Here is a 19,848-nt window from a genome sequence, read left to right on the forward strand (position 1 = left end):
AAGCATATATATCAGACAGATGTTTGTTCTCCGTCTTAATCAGAACTCCAGTAAAGTATTTATTGAGGGTCTGCAGCAGGATGGATATTATACAAATGAACTTGGTGGAGAAGCAAAATACAGGCAAGCCCTCTTTCAGAGCTCTACTCAAAGTCTAAAGCTGCATCAAAAAAAATGCCACACCTGGGAGCCTACCGGAAGCATGTGTAGCCACACTGATAGCGGACTGCAAACAAAATAGAAGCAGAGACCAAAATACAGACCAACGGAAGTTTTGGGAGGTGATTCTGGATATGCTCCCAGCTGCGATGAAAGAGCATTACCCTCATCTTTAGCGGAGTGGTTCCGAGATCTCCAGTAAAGGATCCTCTAGCATGTGGGTGGCCCCCTAAGTTGTATCCAGTCACCATGTTTGATCTCACTGTTTCGAAAAGCCTGATTAGATCAGGGCAAACACATGACAAAGGGAAACAGCGGGAGAAGGTGACAAAGCATGCACGCTTTTTGGCGGAAGCATGATCCTGGGTGAGTTAAAGCCAACTGTGTCACTGAAGAATTCCCCAGCTCAAAGCAGAGTATCAGGTCCCCATTAACTGCTGGTTTTAAAAGCAGAAAAATGAGCTTTCTGCCTCTAATGCTGGCTTAAGAACAATTACAGTAAGAAGGATAAACACAGTAGACACAAATGTCCAAGTGCTGTGGTAAGTTCAACTGTTAAGAGATATCAAAAAGAAATGTATCAAGTAATTCAGGTAACCTACTAAGTTTACTGTTTTCAGCGATAACTTCATCTAGCACTTCAAAGATAAATGTATTCTTGAGAATTGACACATGACAATCTTTGTGTTGGTCCACTAACCTATACATTTTCAACCTCAAAAAATATATTTTTTTTATCTTTTCACGAAATTGCTTTCATCCTCTCCAATATTTACCCAAACATATAAAAACATGAGAATAAGATTTTAAGTGATGGCCTCAATAAAAATACCTTTGCAACCAATTTGGCAAAGTCCTTTCTTCAATTAAATTACATAACAGGCTTTAAATTTTTGCATTAAAAAAAAAACACCTTAGAAGTTTAAAAACTGCAAGCAAATTTAAGAAAGTTCTCTTATCTCTGCCAATTCTTCCAGTATTTTTTTGCTTCTTTTAATCCAGCCCCCTCCCATCCTCACTGTACTGTAACTTACTGTAAGGTCAAAGAAGCATTAAAATAGTTGGTGACACCTCAAGTACAATGCTTTATTATATTTTGTGCCATAATAAACACAGGCCCTTTGTCAATGACAAATAATGAGATTTTCTATTATTAAACATTCTGTGTGTAAACTTGGTGTCTGCACTGTTTATGCACCACAACAATGGCAGAAAAGGTTCTAAGCTGTTACTAAAAGGAGGAACAGTAATGTTTCATGGAAAAGTAAGAACTGCAAATTACAGTTCCTGGTATTCTGCAGCAATTTTTGCCACACACACTGGACTATCAAAAGACTTGCTGGAACACCAGCATTGCGTATACTTACTTCTGTTCTCAAGAAGCCTCTCAAACTTCACCCAAACTCACAATTATCACAATTTTTTGAATTATCCAAACTATCATGTGGCTATACAGTGTTCCTATGCTGTAAAAAACGGTTTTTGCTTGGATAGAAGATACTGCCTCTTCTTTAAGGTACATAATTAGACTTCTAGACTAAAGCCATGGCCGTATTAGTGTAAGCATTAAAAGAGTATTGGATTTAAAGCAATTGAAGTTCTAATCATCAAGCTGAAACAACAGCCTTTTTCCTTTACCTTAGAGCCAGGTTTTGTATCAACAGCAGATGTAGTTACTGCAGTGGACGTTTCACTGACCATGCTTGAAGGTCTTTGGTTTATTTGTTGCTTGGACATAGATGAATTCTGCCTAGAAAACAAACACAAACAGATAATCTAAAGCACATTGTTTCAAACAGTCAGCTTTGTCTTTTTTTATTTAAGATTCACAGGAAGCAAATGAATGACAGGCTAGTCAAACATTTCCCATGCATCTGCAACTGCCTTTGCACCACCCCTATTGTTTTGATTTCAGGTATTCCTCAAGGAGATGCTGCCAGTGACATCTGATGATTGGTATTTGTCGACGTATCAGGAGGAAGAGACCTGCCAAATTGTCTGCAAATGCAACAGAGAATCAATATCTAACAAGCACCCAGAGAAGATGAGGCTGACGCAGAGACACTAAACTGTGCCCAATTTAGAGGCTTGGCTGAAACATGCTAAAGAGCCAGTGCTGGGGAGGGAAGGACAGGAGTTCAACACTTTGCAATAACAGGCTTCTTACTTAAAATCAAAGTGAGACTGGCCTACTATTAGATCTTTCACTAACTTAATGCTAGATCTTTGAATCTGCCAAAAATATGATTCACACTGCAGTATGAATTATTAAAATACCTTTTAAGTGAAATGGTGCAATTCATGGCAGATAGAAATAAATAACTTCTGAGTCATACTAACTTCAAGAAATCTTGATAACTAGCTCAGATTCCCATACCCATTTAAAAGCATAGGTGAGATCAATCCTACCGTAAGAACCTGTTCAACAAGTAGCAATTCAGTACAGCTGCCCAAATGAAGAAATGAGAGGATAAATGGAAGCACAAAATCTTGTGGAATCCCAGATGCAGGTTGTGAAGAGAAGCCTCGGCTGCCAAGCCCCACACCAATTTGTGGATTAAACCCACAGGTGGTATTTTCAAAAATCATTAACAATGTAGTTTAGCAAATTCTATTTTAGGAACAAGAAGCAATACAGTCATAGAACAACCAAAACAAACCAAACTGCTAACAACCTATGATTTTCCTTTCCTCATCTCAGTAAGTCACCAAAGGCATTTATTAAAAAAAAAAACAAAACAAAAAAAACCCAAACCCAAAACCAAACATAAAAAAAAACCATACAAGACAAGCCAGACTTTACTGTTGCTACCACTGGAATTCAATACAATTCTGAACAGCACAGAAAACAGAGTAAATCTGAGCAGCTACCACTCATAAGAACAGAGAAGAGTTTGTGGCTGTAGTAGTTCACAGTGTTTAACTGAGGACAAGGTGTTTGCCACCACTGCTTTTCCTCAGCTACAACCTGTACAATTACCTGTCCAAAAACTTTTATGGTTGATCTGGCATCAGGGAAAACACTTTTTTTTTTTTTTTTTCCCATTTGTGACCACAGACTTTCAATCAAACTTGCAAGAAAGACAGCTTTGATCCTATTTCCTTTATGCCTTGCTTATCTGGCCTAAAACCCTTCTTTCTATCTTTCATATGTAAACTCAGGTCCAAGATACGAGAACAAACTACAGCAAGTTCCTCAAATCCCTGGCCAGCCTTTAATGCATGAGAGCTTCATCATCTCAGTTTGAGTCAATTTGCCTTACTTATGGAGCAGGTATCCTACCTGAGCATTCAATCAGCTTTAGGAACATCACATTTCAGCACAGAGCAGATTAAGACACATCCCATACACAACGCTGCCTGACTAAGCTTTTTCTGTTGACCAGCCAGTTTAATTACTGCCTTTTGACTCTGTTCTCACTTGTTCCCTTCCCAGTCTAAAACTTTCAAAACAGGTAGAAAATGCAGACTTATAACGTGCCCGCATCTTACTTGCTTCTTCCTAATACTTAGTTAGCAAAATGGTTTCATGTCCCTGCTCAAGGCAACTAAACTGAGAGTAGGTATTTCAATGGCAGAGGAACACTAACAGAGATGTCAAAGTCTTCTACACTGCTTCCTTAAGTATCATTAAGAAGGCCACTAGAAATGAGTCACAAAAGTATGAAAACAAAACACATCCAAGGAAAATGTTTGGCTTTGGAAGACACGAAATTTCCTCCCTTGGAGTTTAGATTCTCTACAATGTCCACACCGTGAACTATTGACTTGAATACTGTAGGAGAGTTGCACAACATGGTCCAGACATTCACTGGGGCGAGGAGAGGGGAAAGGAGGAGGTGGACTGGAGGGGAAAGAGCACGTAACGTACATGTCCAGAAAATCTTTAGGCTTTCCAGGCCATAGGTAACCTGATGAGATTCAATTTCTTCATTTATTAAAGTAGCTATTTCATAGAGAACTAACTTTCTCAGGAAAGACAAAAATGAAAAATAAAATTTGAGTTTCGAAAAACTGGAATCAATTTTTCCAATGAAAACATTAATATGGAAAGAGAAATAACCCCAGAGGAATGGTTTTAATCTATGAATTCAACTCAGATGCAAGAGATTTTCACTATCCCACAAGACACTGTTTCACAGTAGGGTAAATGTACTGCAGTTAATAAAAGAATTTAGAAGAACTACAGAGGAAGATAAGTTTTATATGTTAAAACAAGACCATCAGTATCAGAAAATTATCATGCAATACAGAATGATCAACATGGAATTTCTAAGCATTTATAACATGGCCATTTAGTGATTCCTCTTCTACTTGCTCCTGAAAGCGATCACTGCCAATAAAACAAACTTTTCTTCTCTAGTAGTACCAAGATTAATGACAAACTTCAAATTCACAAGATTTTTTTTTTAATGTGAAGTTGTTGCCATGTAGAAGAACTTGAAAAGCCAGCAGAAGAGACAGTAAGTCCATCAAAAGAGAAAATACATGATTACTCTCCTAAAAAAAAATAATCTTTGGCAGCAAACACTGGTGATCCACACTTTCTGTACCTGAGATGTAACAGAAAACACCAAACAAAACTGAAAATTATTGTAAGTATTTGTATATCATATTTAAAGGATATAATAGATTTGTTGCATGAAATCAGAGCATCAAGTATGTAAGTCTCTTAAGAGCTAATTAATACTCTCAGTTTGGTTTGAAAAGCAAACTAAAATATTCAGAATTACCTGAAACACACCTGCATGTTAATGGAGTTAATGCAGATTCATCTTTAAAAGTGACTATAGCATTAACTCTGTGCATTCAGAAACATTAGTTCAAAACCACTGTTATCAAAGACGTTTGATAATATCTGTTATTCCTGTTCTGACTTCATGAGTGCTATTTTTTGCCTATTTTGAGGATAATTCTCTTACTGCCTCCCCCAAGAGTGCACGCACACATGCAGAATTGCTGTATGTACATTTGGAGCTCCAGTCCCTTGTAAATCTTTTTAAAAACTTGAAAATAACACTCTATATAGCATCTCCTGTCAAGCAACTCCCTGCTTTACTTAAACAGTGCTAGTATGTCTACAGAAATCACATTAACCATCTAAGAGAGTTACATGGCGAATATTTGGTTTATTAAAGAAAACCAAAAACCACTGAAGAACAACAACAAGATGATTACACCAGTACCCCATATTGAAAATGCAATACTCACAGGAGAATACATTTTTTTCTCTAAAGGATCATAAAGATTACTTGATTTAGAAGGTCCACGTTCACACCAGCAACTTAAAAAGTTTATTTTGTTGGAACCAAATACAACTCAATAACATCATGTCAATGTAGTTTTAATATTAACAAATCTCCTACTTAGCTAGATTAAAAAAAAAATAATAATCCACTGTCCTAGTATTTCTATACATGCAAACATGGCAGATATTTATTTTGGAGTTGTTTGGGTTTCCTCCTTTCTCTCCGCCTAGTATTTTTGCTGCTATAGTAACCAACTGCAATAGACAAAATAAGATGGCTCTCTCCCTAGAGATGATGCAAGGCTTTGTCAGTTGCACAAAAAAATAGGCAAAAAAAGAGGGTAATTCACTGGATTAAGCACACTATGTATTTTTTTTCCACCCTGTATTTCTACATTTATGTTCAAGTTTTATCTTTTTTAACTTTAAAGTACTATCTTTTCATTTGCAAACATACTACTATCACAAATATATTGTTAAGCTGCTAATACACAACTACTAGTGTTTAGCAACACAGACAATCAGATACATGGCTGTAAGTGCCACCTTCTTTCTGTATACAATTATTTAAAGAACAGTTATTTAATAAAAGAAAAGAAAGAAGAAATCTAAACATTGCGTACATCTATCCTAAGTAATACTATAATAGATTTTTCAGACAAATGCCTGTATAATGATGTGGTTAAACTAGATCCTGGTCTCTTTGTGGATTAAGGGTTTATTAAAAACATGAAAGTAAAGCACAGAAATCAAGAGACAGTTGTGAACTAGAGGGAGGCTACAGAGAGACGTCCCATACAGCCAAGATGCTCAAATTATTTAGAAGTGATCCTGAAAACTGTGAGGTGACCAAATCAACAGAGGACAAAAATTATTCTGGACAAAACCTGAAATGCTGACATGAACAGACAGAAAAATAATCTTCAGAGATGAGTAACCATGTGATCAGATGCCAAACTTAATTCAGTGTCAACAGCAGAAAATGAATTCAAAGGAGGAAGAAATGAAAAACATCTCCGCAGCTTTTATCACTCAAAACAACACTGGTAATCTGAGGGAAAGGATATTTTTAAATCTTAGCACAATGAGTAGTAGCAGCCAAAGTATATTAAGAGTTCTTAACAAAGGACAGAGAAGAAAAAGTACAATTAAATTATTATAAAAAACAACAAGCTCATACGCCAAATACTGCATTCACCTATAATCAATCACTCCATCAGGAAAAAGATGAATCTAAAAGCATCATACAGAAGAGCTAGCTCTCAAGCAGGGCTAGTGAAAGGTAGAAGATACGTCCCACACACTAAGCGACCAAATTGCTGTTCTTGGAAAAACAGAATAAGAGGTGAGGATTTGACAGCTAAGAATGCATTAGGAAATAAGGATGATCAATCACTATTTCTCAAAAAAAAAATATTCTAAAAGTCTAAAGAATACCACCTTTAGGAAGAATAGCATATGGATCAGAAGATAACATAATTCAAAAGTTACAGGTTCCATGCAATACTTTTTGGTTTTATCCTTCAGTTACAATGGAGTTGAGGAAATCAGATTTCAGCTTAAAAAGTAAAACTGACATGATATTGTTTAAAAGGGGAAAAGCCTTGGGAAAACACTAGTGAAATACAGTCCCAGCCTTCTACTGAAAGTATCCACTTCTCATCTGATCAAAAGCAAGGCAAGGGAACCTGGTTCACAACTGACTCATAATCAAGGTAGGATTACACCATTTATCGACATAATTTTCCAAAATTTCTTTTCAAATCTTCTTTCCAGAACATTGCTTCCTGGATGGGAAAGGGCCGGAGCAGCCCGTACATCCATCATTTTTAGATTACTGTAAATTACTCTTCTGATGTTAAATGTGTCCTTTTAATAGATATGTTTGTGGCAGCCTGAACAAGTTTGTGCTTACGTCTCCCCGCCAGCTCCCAGTCAACATCTGGTGACAACTCCTGCCTTTGGCCCTAATCTTAAATTAAAATCAACCCGTAAGTAATAAATCACATCACAACAGCACCGAAGAACAAATTGCCTTTAATGAAACCCTTAAGAGTGCTACTACTTCTTCAGCTATAGAAAAAAAGTGCTCTTGGTCAAAAGGATCCCAGGATGGGAAATTTCCAGAGACCCTACGAATCCAGAGGCTATCCTTCCAACTGCGGCCCATTCATTTCACTGCAAGTCATGAGGTGCAACACTAATTCCAAACTAATACACGATCAACAACACCGATTCCATACAAATCCCTGATGCTTGAGGGAAAAGAACTGAATACATAGCACAGTCCCGTTACAATTCTCAGGCCAAAGGCCAGGGAAGTGCTCACAGCTCCTCTGATTTCAGCAGATATCCACGGACGTTGACAGCATCATTTCACAGAACTCAGATTATGACTGTGGTGAGCAGCATCTGTGTAAAACCCACACTGCCACATCCAAGTGGTACAAAACTAAGGAAACCAGAGCGCACACACATTTGAAAATGACATCTTTAAAGCCATTTTAACTGATATATTCAAAACATCTAATTTGAAAAACACTTTGCACTTCAGGCCAATAATAAAAAACTCATAAAAATGTTTTTGCAGAGACTGTTTCCTGAGTAGTCACCACAAACACACACTCCTCTCTATCCCTCTAGCCATTCCCTCTTCTTTTAGAATAAAAAAACAACTTGTCTCTCTTAATTCCACTACATTGTAAGATTTTTCCAGCTTTTGATACCATCTCAGCCTAAAGGAAGTCTAGCGATGACAAGTTAAGCCCGTTCATCTGATTGCCCTCCAAATAAACACCTTCCTCCTCCAAAAAAGTTTCTATACATACACAAAAGTTCACCAAAGCTGTGTGCCACCAGCAAGTTGTTCTTCAATTCTGATTTTAATTTTTATCTGCTACCACGATTACAAAACCAGACACAGCCCAGGGAAGCGTGACTAACCCAGGGAGGCACTCCAAGGAGCTCTATCCAAACACCCATTGTCCCTTACACAATGTACACATTTTCTTTATATCAAATTAATGGAACCGTTACAACAGATTAATTTAAAATCAACTAACAGATGGAAGTCGGAACACAGGTGTACAGTGTCCAGACTGTCTTTGCGATTCGCTCCATTGCAAGGTACCTGTTCTCCTCGGTAAATGACCTGGAGCAGCTTGTTGCACAGCTGTAAGGAGCAGCCCCGTCCCCAGCAGCAAGCCACCTACCACAGCCTGGGTGCCTTCCAGCTCAGCAGCCATCCCACGGTCTCTGTGCCTCATCACTGGCCTCACCCACACGCTGCAAACTATGGCCAACATTCTACTCCGTGTGATTCTCAGCTGGTGCCACTGGATTTGCTTTGGGCTTGTGGGGGCGGGTTGTTGCTCAGTCAGGTTTTGTTGGGGTTGTGTTGCTACTGTTGGGTTTGGTTGGTTGGTTGGTTGGTTGGTTGGTTTTTTAAACCATTTGAAGAGCACTGAGCAGAGGGCTGTACCCTGCGTGCTCGACTTCTCCTTTCCCCTGCAAGTCCCCAATGGAAGACACTGTCAGAAAAGCCTCAGTCCCCTGGGGCTCTCGCAAGGTGTTTCTCTGGGCCTCACTTTTCCTAATGCTACACTGCTTTAAATTAAATGCAAAGTGAGTTAAACATCACATATTTGAAACATAAAGTGTTCAGAATCGCGTGGGCAGCCACACAAACCACTGCATCCAGGCTGTGACAGCATGATGCCCAGCCTCTGCAATGCACGAAGGGCTAGAGGCTGCCTGCAGCACTGGAAGACCCGGAAAAGGAAAGGCTGGCTGGTGCTGTCCTCCTCCTCTTGCCCTTTGGAGTGGCTTTAGCAGTGACGTAGAACGTTCTCCTGCAGCCTGTCTAGGGAAGCTATCCAGTCACCCTGTTACAGAAGGGATTCCAGGAGCAATCTCGCATGCAGCAAGGGTGTCAGGAGCAGTTACACCCTACAGGGATCCAAACCGATAGCAAAGACGTGCCCAGAGACATCAGTTTGAACACATATATTATTTCTTCTTCTTTTTTTTAAATCCATCAAGATAAAATATGCTGGAAACTGATATATATGATTCTACTTCTCTAGAATAAACTGAAGAACGCCTAATCAACTTTTTTTTAATACAATACCAACCCAAGAGAGGGAGTGTAGAAAATCTAACATGTAAGAAAATCAAGGAATTGCAATAGAAACTAGTAATATTTTCTGTATTTAAATTTCAGTACAAACCTTCCAGTTTGCTCTAAAGACATTTTATATTTACGTTCTGTATATCTGATATTTATATCAGGCTAAAGCATGATTGTTTAAGTATCCTATTTATATTTCCTTTCTTCTCTGTTTATTTTGGGGTGTTGTTTTGGGGGGCTTTTTGTTGTGTGTGGGTTTGGGTTTTGGGGGATTTTTTTAAAGATTTGGTAAAGATTTTCTCTCAAGCCCTAACACGGAACACAGTGCTAGAATCAAAACCATCCTATCACAATGAGAAGTAAATTTTAAAGCATAAACCATCCCAATAACATTTTTGCTAAACTACTGGAGGTAAATGTGTTAACGGTTGTAGGTCTCTTGACATGGGTATAAAACTACTTACTCTTCTCGCAAAATAAATTCAATATTTTCTGGAGAAACCTGTCCTGTCACAGGATGTCTAAATGACGTGGTCTGCTGATTATGGCTGAAAGGAAAAAAAAAAGAAAAAAAGAAAAAAGAAATTAATATTGCTAAACTCAGTCAAATATATCTATGATCTCTAGAAGTCAGAACTGTTTAAATTGATGATGCTTCACTGCTGCTACTCCAGAAATGAAACATGTATCTGAGGTACTTCTCCAGCCAGGAATGTTTTCAGTCCCTCCTGCATTATTGTTGACTTTGCCAACAGCACACTGTACCATTTAATTATTAAGCAGGTTAATGTTTTAAAAGTAAACTAGTTGCAATCCTTAGTTAGGGAGACACGCTTGAATATATGATTATTTACAACTGACTGTTACCAGATTATTTAAACGTAGAAACTACACAACATAAATTATTGATTTCTATCTCTGTACATTTCACAGAACGGAACTAATAATGTAGTTTAAAAGAGTTGCTGGGCAACATTTTACACATTTTGTAATATTTAATGAGATCAGAGAGATTTCATGGACGCCATTTGTTGCGTGCTTTTTGCCCCCCTCTATTATGGTACTTTTTCCATGATTTTTCTATACATCTCCATGCAGAGGATCACATATAACCTTAGTTGTGCAGTTGCATGGCCTATATAAAACAACATAATTTAGTATTTCATCTGAGTTGAATTAAAATTGGGATTTTCTTTCAATTTTTGCCTCAGGGCACTATCTAGATGTTTTGCTACCCTCTGTGAAATACTGCTATCCATTAAAGACAATTATTTTATCTATCTGTGTAACTGTACTCATACAATGCAAAAATACGGAGCAAAGAAAGCTTATTTCAAGATAAAACTGGTAGTCTTCCCTCCTCCCCAAAGTCAATCATTGCAATCAATTGTATAGAAAACACAAGACAATTTCTATAGTCTCATACCTATGAAGCCCTTTATTCTGCAGCCCTGTCCAAAGAATCAATCTATAAAAATATTTAATTTTAAAGAAATGAGAAATTGAAATTTTACTTCAGAATTAGAAAGATTGTGGTTGACACGCTGTTAGGGAGCCTTAGAGTTAAGGGAGAGGAATGAACCAAGAGTTCACTTACTTAAGGTTCTGAATTTCTATGGGTTTAGCTAACAATAGGTAGGTAAACAACATCCAAACTAGAATTCCCATCAAATGCAGCAAAATATTAACACATTTTGAGGATAAACAGAAAACCAAAATAATAAGGCTTTTAAATGAATTATACCTCAAAGAGCTAAAAATGGGACACTTCAACTTTTTTTGTTTTAAAGAAGATTTGGGGTTTTTCTTCCCATAATGCCCAGTGATTTCATGTCTTACAGATTTGACCCAATTGTCCAGCACAGCAGGATGTCCCCCAAGGAACAAACTAAGGCATAAAGAAATACTTTGGGGTTTCAAAGTGAAGAAATACTTTGAGATAATACTTTTTCTATAAAGGACAGCTAAAAATCAAACAGCTCATGCAGCCATAATAGTCAAATGTAAATAGCTCAGGACATGCCTTGATTTAAAAAAATGACAACAAACAAAGAACCCCCAAGCAAACAAAGAAATAACCCGACTCTCCCAAAAACAAGAACACAAAACCCCCACAACCAATCCCACAAATTGCTCACACTAGGTCTGCTTGGACCATCAGCAGCAGAGGATGGTTTCTGTGTTACAAACTTTTCGCCCCTTTTCCAGTACACCTTGTGACACAGAAGTCACGTCGTAAGGGACCAACACGATGAACATCTTCAATGATAAGCTGAAAGCTGTGGCAACTTATGTTATACCAAAAGACTTCTTCCAGCCTCCTCTATTACAAGAATTCTAGCCCTACAGCCATTAAGAACTGTGAACAATGTATTAGGCTATCAAGTACCCCATGGCACCAGCGACAGCATTCGCGCCCTAAGCTGGTGGGAACTGCCCTCTGCTAGAGGTGGGTTCATGACGTACCTTTGCAGTTTCTAGCTCTTCAGTTTTCTCATGAAACCATAGAACAGCAGAAAGCATTTCCAGTAAGCCGGCAGCGCTAACACCTACAAGGCAACCATGACCTCTCGCAAAAGGCCAAGAGTATCGTTTTCTAAAGCAGCACTTCTACATGCGTTTCTATTCTAATTTTGGGTATGCATCCAAAGGAAGGAACAGGAACTTGCAGATGTTTTCAAAGAAAATAATAAATCAATTATAACAGTACGAATTAAATTCCATGTTTGTCTCACAGTCCCGTTTAAGCTAGAAGTCTTTAAACAGACTGCTTCGGTCCTGATTTGAATCTTTGATACTTAGGGCAGAACTACTAACAAAAAAGATACACTCTCAGCTTTAAAAATGAAAGCACCTTGTCAGCTTTATTCTCCAGGGGCAGACTGACAACAGGCTCTCATCTGCAGGCTTTTAGTCATTAGTAACTCACGCTACAATTAAGACTTAAGGAAAAGGACTATATTCCAGAAGCGCTCTAGGGTTATTTAGGAAATCAAGTTACCCCTTATAGCACACCAGCACTTTTATTATTTCCCATGGAATAGATTCACCAGGCCTTCAGAAGGTGAATGAGTCATTTTGCTTTAATTAATGAGCAAGTCCATTACTAATATACTAAATGATACTTGTCAATAACAAAAGTTTCAGCTGGAAAGTAAACACTTCTCAAATGTCTGCGCAATTGCATTTTGGGACAAGGTTTGCACTTAGAATAGTAAGAGCAGAGAAACAGAAGGATAGTTCCGTTACCACATCAAATGCAGATGGTATTTTTGCAGACAAGGCGAAGGCACACAAACCCAAAACTTTCTGCAGATCTGCAGATTCATGGATTTGACTGGGAAGACAGCAATGAAAACACTGCCACTGACAATTAGTTTAGCAGAACACAGGGGTTTATTTGAATTTGAAAAGTGAGAGTTTAAGTGTTTTGCCTCATAGGACTCATTAAGAATAAGCAATACTATTCAAAACAACCTATACAACAGATGGCTAATGCCTTGCAACAAGGAATTAGATAGCAGGGAGATTTTTGTCCACAATGAGGGCAGTCAAACATTGGAAGAGGTGGCCTAGCAAGGCTGTGCAATCTCCATCCTTGGAAACATCCAAAATGTGGCCAGATAAGGCCCTGAGCAACTGAATCCAACTTTTTAAGTTGGTTCCAGCTTTGAAGCTGGCTTGACTCTGAACAGGAAGAGCTGGATCTGATGGGGTTGAGGAGTTCTTTCCAACCTAAATTATTCTGTTCCCTCAGTCTCTGTCGCTCCCTCCGTCTTTCTCTGCAAATATAATTTCACTCTTACAATACCTTTGAAGCTTTCCAAGTATTTAAATAGATGTATTCTAAGAATATCAGCAGTACCTTGTTTTGTTTAGAATGAGAGAAATTGTAACATTAGATTTTTAGATTTAGATCACAATTTCTTGTTATTGTTGTTCTCATGTCCTTTAAAAATTTGCTTAACAGTAATACCTGTTTACACAGCAATAAGAACAGTAATGTCACCAGTGAGAGTGATCTAGTAAACTTTTTGCAGTTTCTCCTACCTTTCCAAGCACAGACTAAGAAAAGACCTGGCACAGCTGTGCTCCAGCCACACCAGCTAACCAAACCTACTGGTAGTTAATCACATTATTTCCTCCAAACAGCAACTGCCGACTGTGTTTCTATTGTCCAGAAATCTACCATGTAAACCAGACACAATAAATGAGCCTTAATAAAAGGACACGATACGCTGCTTCACTCTTCACGCCCCTTTCTTCACTAAAGACTTAATCCCCCCAGCTAAACTGGTAAAGGTTTATGATGCTTCTTCACCATGTGCATTCTGAACACCATATAACTTGCATTAGTACAACACCGCATATTTGAAACGCCAGGCTAACTCTTTCTAGTAATATTATGAATTTTCAGTGTGATAAATTATGGCATTTTCCCCTAGCTATCATCTTTTAAATTTAACAGTTCTGTATTACTCTGAATTTGTATAATTACTAATCAACAGATCCACCAAAGCCAGTATGAAAACATGAAAAATCCACACAAAAAAATTATACTCATTAGCACCTACCACCACTATCATCACTAAATTACACTATAGGCTGTTAAAAGTAATTCTGAATTTCAAAGTTACCGAACACTGCTTTCCAAAAGGTTGCTGTTGGTTTGTAATAGTTAAGACTCAAACTTTTCATAACAGAATCACAGTTCAAACACTGGTTCTTTGTAATTAGATACAGCAACACAAACTCTACCACTTCACAGCCTGCGTACACAACATTTACAAACATAAGAACTGATAGTCACCAACTGTCTCAGGACCGACGTACCACAGCAGTTTAGAAAAACTCACGTCCTTCATGTAAGCAATGTTAATGTATCTGGCCAACATTAGCCACATCTTAAAGCATGCTGCTTGAGCATCTAAAGTAAATTTTAAGTTGGCCCCAAATTCAGGGTGGGGGGCATGGAACCAGTATCTTTACAGACTAGATGTTGTTTATGATCCTGCTGGGTGGGAGTGCAGACACCTCTATCCTTTGGTAGCACCTTACTGCTCGCCATCTGAACAGAAGAGCAGCCTAAAACATTTCTCAGGTATTGATTAAGCAAGTCTGCAAATTTAACATTGCCTACCATTTGCACTAACCTAACCTATAGTATGATGAAAGTTAAGTCATTTAAATACGGGAAACCCACACAATTGCAATCCAGTCTCCAATCCTATAGTATAATTGACACCAGCAGGCACTTTTGCCTGCATGGATCCTTTTGCAGAACTCATAATAAACATGACTTCATTTATATTTTTTATTTTTCCTTGCAGTTCATTTCGTATTCGAGTCAATGCCAAGTTTTAATAATTAACTTTTGGACATGACTGATGCTGATGACCTTTCATTCGAAGACAAACAAGTTTATAGATTGCCTCTGGAGTAATTTAAATGCCCAGGCAGATGAAACTTGAAATGTGTGCATCAACTACTGACTGAGTCTACATCACATTAACAAAAAATGTGTAAGTATCAAGAAAAAGTCATGTTGTCATTGGACAATAAATTATTGTCCCATAAACTATTACAAGCCATTTCTACAGCATTTATTTTCCATGTAGGCAGACTGCTTTATGCTTACCTGCAAGACCAGATAAGCACAAACGTCTGGATGTTGACTACCCCAAATGGTGATGATAGTTACGGCTCAGCACCCACACCGCTATGGGCGTTACTGGTGTGGGTGCAACTGACAGAACTCCTCACACAGTGAAGAGCTGCTTTTCAGCCAGCAAGTTGTTACTCCAAAAGAAGAAAGTGCTTCTATCTAACCAGGCACACAGCCATAGTTTGCTTTATTTCATAACACATTTCTGAAATACATTAGTAGCTTCAAAATTATTTCAGCATTGCCTTCTGAGTATTTTTAGATATTAGCTTTTAAAATCGGTTAGAAAGACTGAATAGTCCAAGAAAATCAGTGCCATCAAAGTTCTGCAAATAATATTACTGGACGAAAAATTCAGTGTAACAGACATAAATTGGAAGAATTAGGAACAATACCAACTAATCACATTACACAAGCAACAGCACCCACTACAAGCTGGACAGACACAAAATCCCATCTTTTCAAGGTATTGAACATTATTCGCCGTTTAAAACAGTAGAGTGGCTCATCAGAGTAGAGGTACAATCCTTGCTCCACCGTAATCAGTGTCTGGTAGACTTTCATAAGGTCAAAATTTCACCCCTTCATACAGTTTATTTAGCATCTTAACCTATGAATTACTGCATAAGAGTCACAGAATAAAAGGGATTCTCTCAGATCTCATACCCTCCTTAGGCTATCACCCTGAGAATTTACAAACATTTAGTTATTTAGTGAGAATACAAATCTGTAACTATCTTGAGCAGTTATGTGTTGACTGATTTCAGTCGCAGGCAAGAACCTGTACTTATAAAAGACACCTAAGGGGACTGCTGGCATGACATCAGATTGTATCATAGTTTTGCTTTTCCTTGTAAAAGCTTGCAGGCAAGACAAGTCTGAAACAAAGAGCAAACCAAGAGTCATTCTCTCATCTAGTGTCTTTCCTTCTGTGTAGCTCACTAATCAGGTTAAAAGAGAACTGTAAGTTTCTTTGGAACAGTCTTCCGTCCCCCCGTCCCGTCCGTGTGTCGTGTCCCCCTCCCCCCCCCCCCCCCCCCCCGCATTTTAGTGAACTACCAAAGACAATTTATACTGTCCAACAGTAATATTGGCAGGAAAGATTTTGTTGTTAATGAACATCCTTTTAAGAACAGACTTAATAAATCAGTGATAAGCTAATAAGGAAAATGCCACAGAATCACTACAGATATTTTCAGTCATTAAAAGAACAGGTAAACACTATCATCCCAGGATCATCACAGACTTCTGTGGTTAAATACAGGCTGAAATCAACAGCTGATTCACAAATCCTTTTGATGCATATCATGAGACACTATCAGGATTTTATTAGCTCACAAAATCCACAACCAAGTAACGTGAAATTAAGGGAAAAAAGCATGTTAAAGTTTTGAAGACAAGGAAATCCTTAGAGAGGAGGACATTCCTGAAAAGTGAATTTGACTGTTTCCTTACTTCTGCAGTCCCTGCCTTCAAACCTGAAAATTAAAATAAAGAAAAAATCTCTGATCACAGCAAAATAAAATTAGAAAGGTAAAAGATGTCATTATTGTATCACTTCACCTTAATTCAGGCTTGGAACTCAAGACTGTTCCTTCCTTTCCCACTGAAGTATTTGAGATAGTCATGATTCTCCATAAACCTCCAAAATAAAATGTAGTACCTTCAAAACTATCTAAATTAATTTGGAACTTTGCTACGTAACAAAAACAATCTTAACTATTTAGTCGCAATGAAATGTCACTCATGTCACAACGTGAACAGCAGACTCAACCAACTGTACATTCCTTACATGTATCAGGTGTACATCTAAGCCAAAACGAAAGTCCGAAATGGAAACAGGAGTATATCCAATAGTTAAAAGCATGTATTGGTGATATACATATATACACACACATATATTGTATGCCAATGTATATAAATGTATTCATATATATGCACACACACATATACCTGGGACATCATACATACACACACACGCACCCTCTCATCTCTAATGCTGTCACAGGTATTTCTGCAATTATTTGGATAACTCTGGCTCCTATAGGATTAAATGGTTGTGACAAATGGTCCCAACAGTCTGATTAGATGCAGAAACTCCAAAGACAGAGGCTCACGTAGAAGGCAAGTAGTTTTTTTAACCAAAGATTTTTGGAAGTATGGAGGGGGGTGACGTGTGTGTGTATTTGTTTTTCCATTGGGGGTCATTGGTGTAACAAGGAAAGCAGCAACTTAACTTTTTTTCACTACTCTACTCTGTACTGCACATAAAGCAGCATTTGCCCTGCAGTCTTTCACACAAGACAACCATGTAGACTTGCCACAAGAAAACAACATGTAGAGAGCAACATCACATTATTTATTTCTTCTGGATCTGATACATAAACCAAATTAATAAATTCATTTTCTAATAAAAAAATAAAGTGGTGATATCACTAAGTAATATGATTAAAACACCCTGAGTAAAAGTAGCATACCATTAAATTCCAGTGTCAATCACAATTTAAAGAGTTTAGTGAGGAAGCCATCCAACAAGCATTGCCATATAAGCATACTGTTTTGGAAAAAGTATTTTTAGTGAAGCTTTACACAAAAATATATTTATCTCAACTTCTAAGCCATAACAGAACTGCTTAAAATGAAAGAGACGGTCATATGCATAGCATCTAAATTTACCAGTGGAGGCTGAAAACCCTCACCAGTTCTATTTGAAGATATTTTACTTTGATGCAAGGGCTCACACAATAATAGACATGATGATCCACATTGTTCTAAATACGAAAGCAAACACAAGTTTTCCAGCACCCAGCTTTCACCTAAGTAGTAGGCCATACAGTGTAGAAAGCTGAAATAATTTCATATAACAGCTACAAAAACCGAATAAAAAGTTTTCAAGAATTTTATTCCTCTGCCATGTCAGCTATATAACCTCAAAACGTTTTCTTTTCATTGGCTTTTTAATGTTGAAGACAGATTTCAACTTCTTAAGACAAAAGCACTTCTGATTTATTATTTATTGAATTTAATGCATAATATGAAAAAGTGATTATCAGAGGACAATATTGCAGACTGAGATCTTGCTGGGTTGCTGTGTGCGCCCTCAGACAATGTGGAAACACATTGCCCTTTTCCCCTTTCCATAAAATGGAACTGCTTTATCTACAACCTATACCACGGGAATGAAATTTTAATCAAGTACTGCTTTCTTATAAAATCACAACTGTCCAGAACAGAAATAGCCAGTATCCATCAAATTCTCTCAGGGCTACAGTATAAAATACTGCATCCAGTTTTGGACCTCCTCATACAGGAAAGGCATCAACAAACTGGAGTGCGTTCAGTGGAGGAGCACCAAGACGGCGAGGAGCACCAAGACGGTGCGGAGCGGCTGAGGGAGCTGGCCTTGCTCTGTCTCGGGAAATGACAGCTTCAGGGTGACCTGCCAACAGCCTCCTGCAAGGAGGTAATCAAGAAGGCTCTTCAGAGTGGTGCATCACAGCAGTACAGGAGAGAGCGGGTGTAAACTGAAACAAGAGAGTGCTTCAGACTGCACGCAGGAGAAGGTTTTTCACCTTGAGGATACGAAGATGGTAAATAAAGATGGTAAATAAATTAAAGCACTGGAAGGCTGCTGAGAGAGGTTGTGCAGTCTCCATCCTTGGAGGTTTTGAACACTAGAGCAGAGGAAGACCTGAGCAACCCAGTCTGACCTCACCACTGACCCCACTTTGAGCAGGAGGTTTCACTAGAGACCCAAACCAAACTGTCCTACAATCGTATGGCTAGGTATAGTTCCTGTTTCTACTACAAAGCCAAAAAACCACAACCAAAACCCAAAACCACCAAAAAAGTTTTACAGAACAGATCCTGCTAACACAATAATGTAAAAACTCCACAACATTGAGGAAGAAAAGCTCAAAAAAGCATTAAAACCTGGTTTCTGCCTTCAACCTTTAATAACACCGTGAATTAACTTCGCCAAATAATCAAATCCAAAGTCCATTTACATTCTACTAAGAAACATTCCATGAAAGAAAAGAATTTACACAGCCTGGGTTCCTGTGGTTATGTGCTTTTTATCTAATAGGGCACATGTTCCAACCAAAGCCTTTCCTGTAGCTGAGGTTATGTAAAACATGCATGGGTCTGTCTCAGTCCCTCTCTAGCCCTACCCACGTTCCTCCGCTGCTTCCCAGTGTTGCTGAGGCACTGACCGTCATCCTACAAACCTCATCCCCTTCGGACACCAGGTTGAAGAATAAACAAGGATCACCGTATTCGCTGAAGTACCATTTAATACCAAAGAAACCACAATTCCCACAGCGCGCACCTCTTCTTGTGGGTTGGCCGTTTGTGTTTACTGGCGTATATATTAATATAAAGTTCCTTCATTAGCAACAAACCATTCCAGCCTATCTTGTGGTTGATTCTGAAACACTTCAAACTCTATTCATACACAGCTTAGGCCAAAAATACAAGCAACAAAGTTATTTCCATGCACGGACTGCGTGATTCGTGACTGTTTAAAGGAGTTCCTCCTTCCCCAGTCTCATTCAGCTTACTGTGTTGGATAAAATACGATGCATCTCCTCCAAATTTAAATGCATTTGTAAAATAATTTTTCCTATCAAAACTTAAGTATAACAT

General features: G+C 38.2%; 1 protein-coding gene across 10 annotated transcripts in view; it reads right to left on the reverse strand.

The window, feature by feature from the left end:
- PLEKHA7 (pleckstrin homology domain containing A7) overlaps window positions 1-19,848 on the reverse strand; it is a 160,370-nt gene that overhangs the window by 57,723 nt on the left and 82,799 nt on the right. For 7 of the 10 annotated variants that reach the window (XM_055721573.1, XM_055721574.1, XM_055721572.1 and 4 more), the window contains 2 exons: window positions 10,001-10,084; window positions 1,798-1,909 (listed from right to left, as the gene is read on the reverse strand). In XM_055721573.1, the coding sequence (XP_055577548.1) occupies window positions 1,798-1,909; window positions 10,001-10,084 (196 nt within the window). The remainder of the gene's footprint in view (window positions 1-1,797; window positions 1,910-10,000; window positions 10,085-19,848) is intronic. The other 3 variants (XM_055721575.1, XM_027810533.2, XM_027810535.2) reach the window with 1 other exon arrangement.

Source organism: Falco cherrug, chromosome 10 (genome assembly GCF_023634085.1).
Source record: "Falco cherrug isolate bFalChe1 chromosome 10, bFalChe1.pri, whole genome shotgun sequence".
Lineage (NCBI taxonomy): Eukaryota > Metazoa > Chordata > Aves > Falconiformes > Falconidae > Falco > Falco cherrug.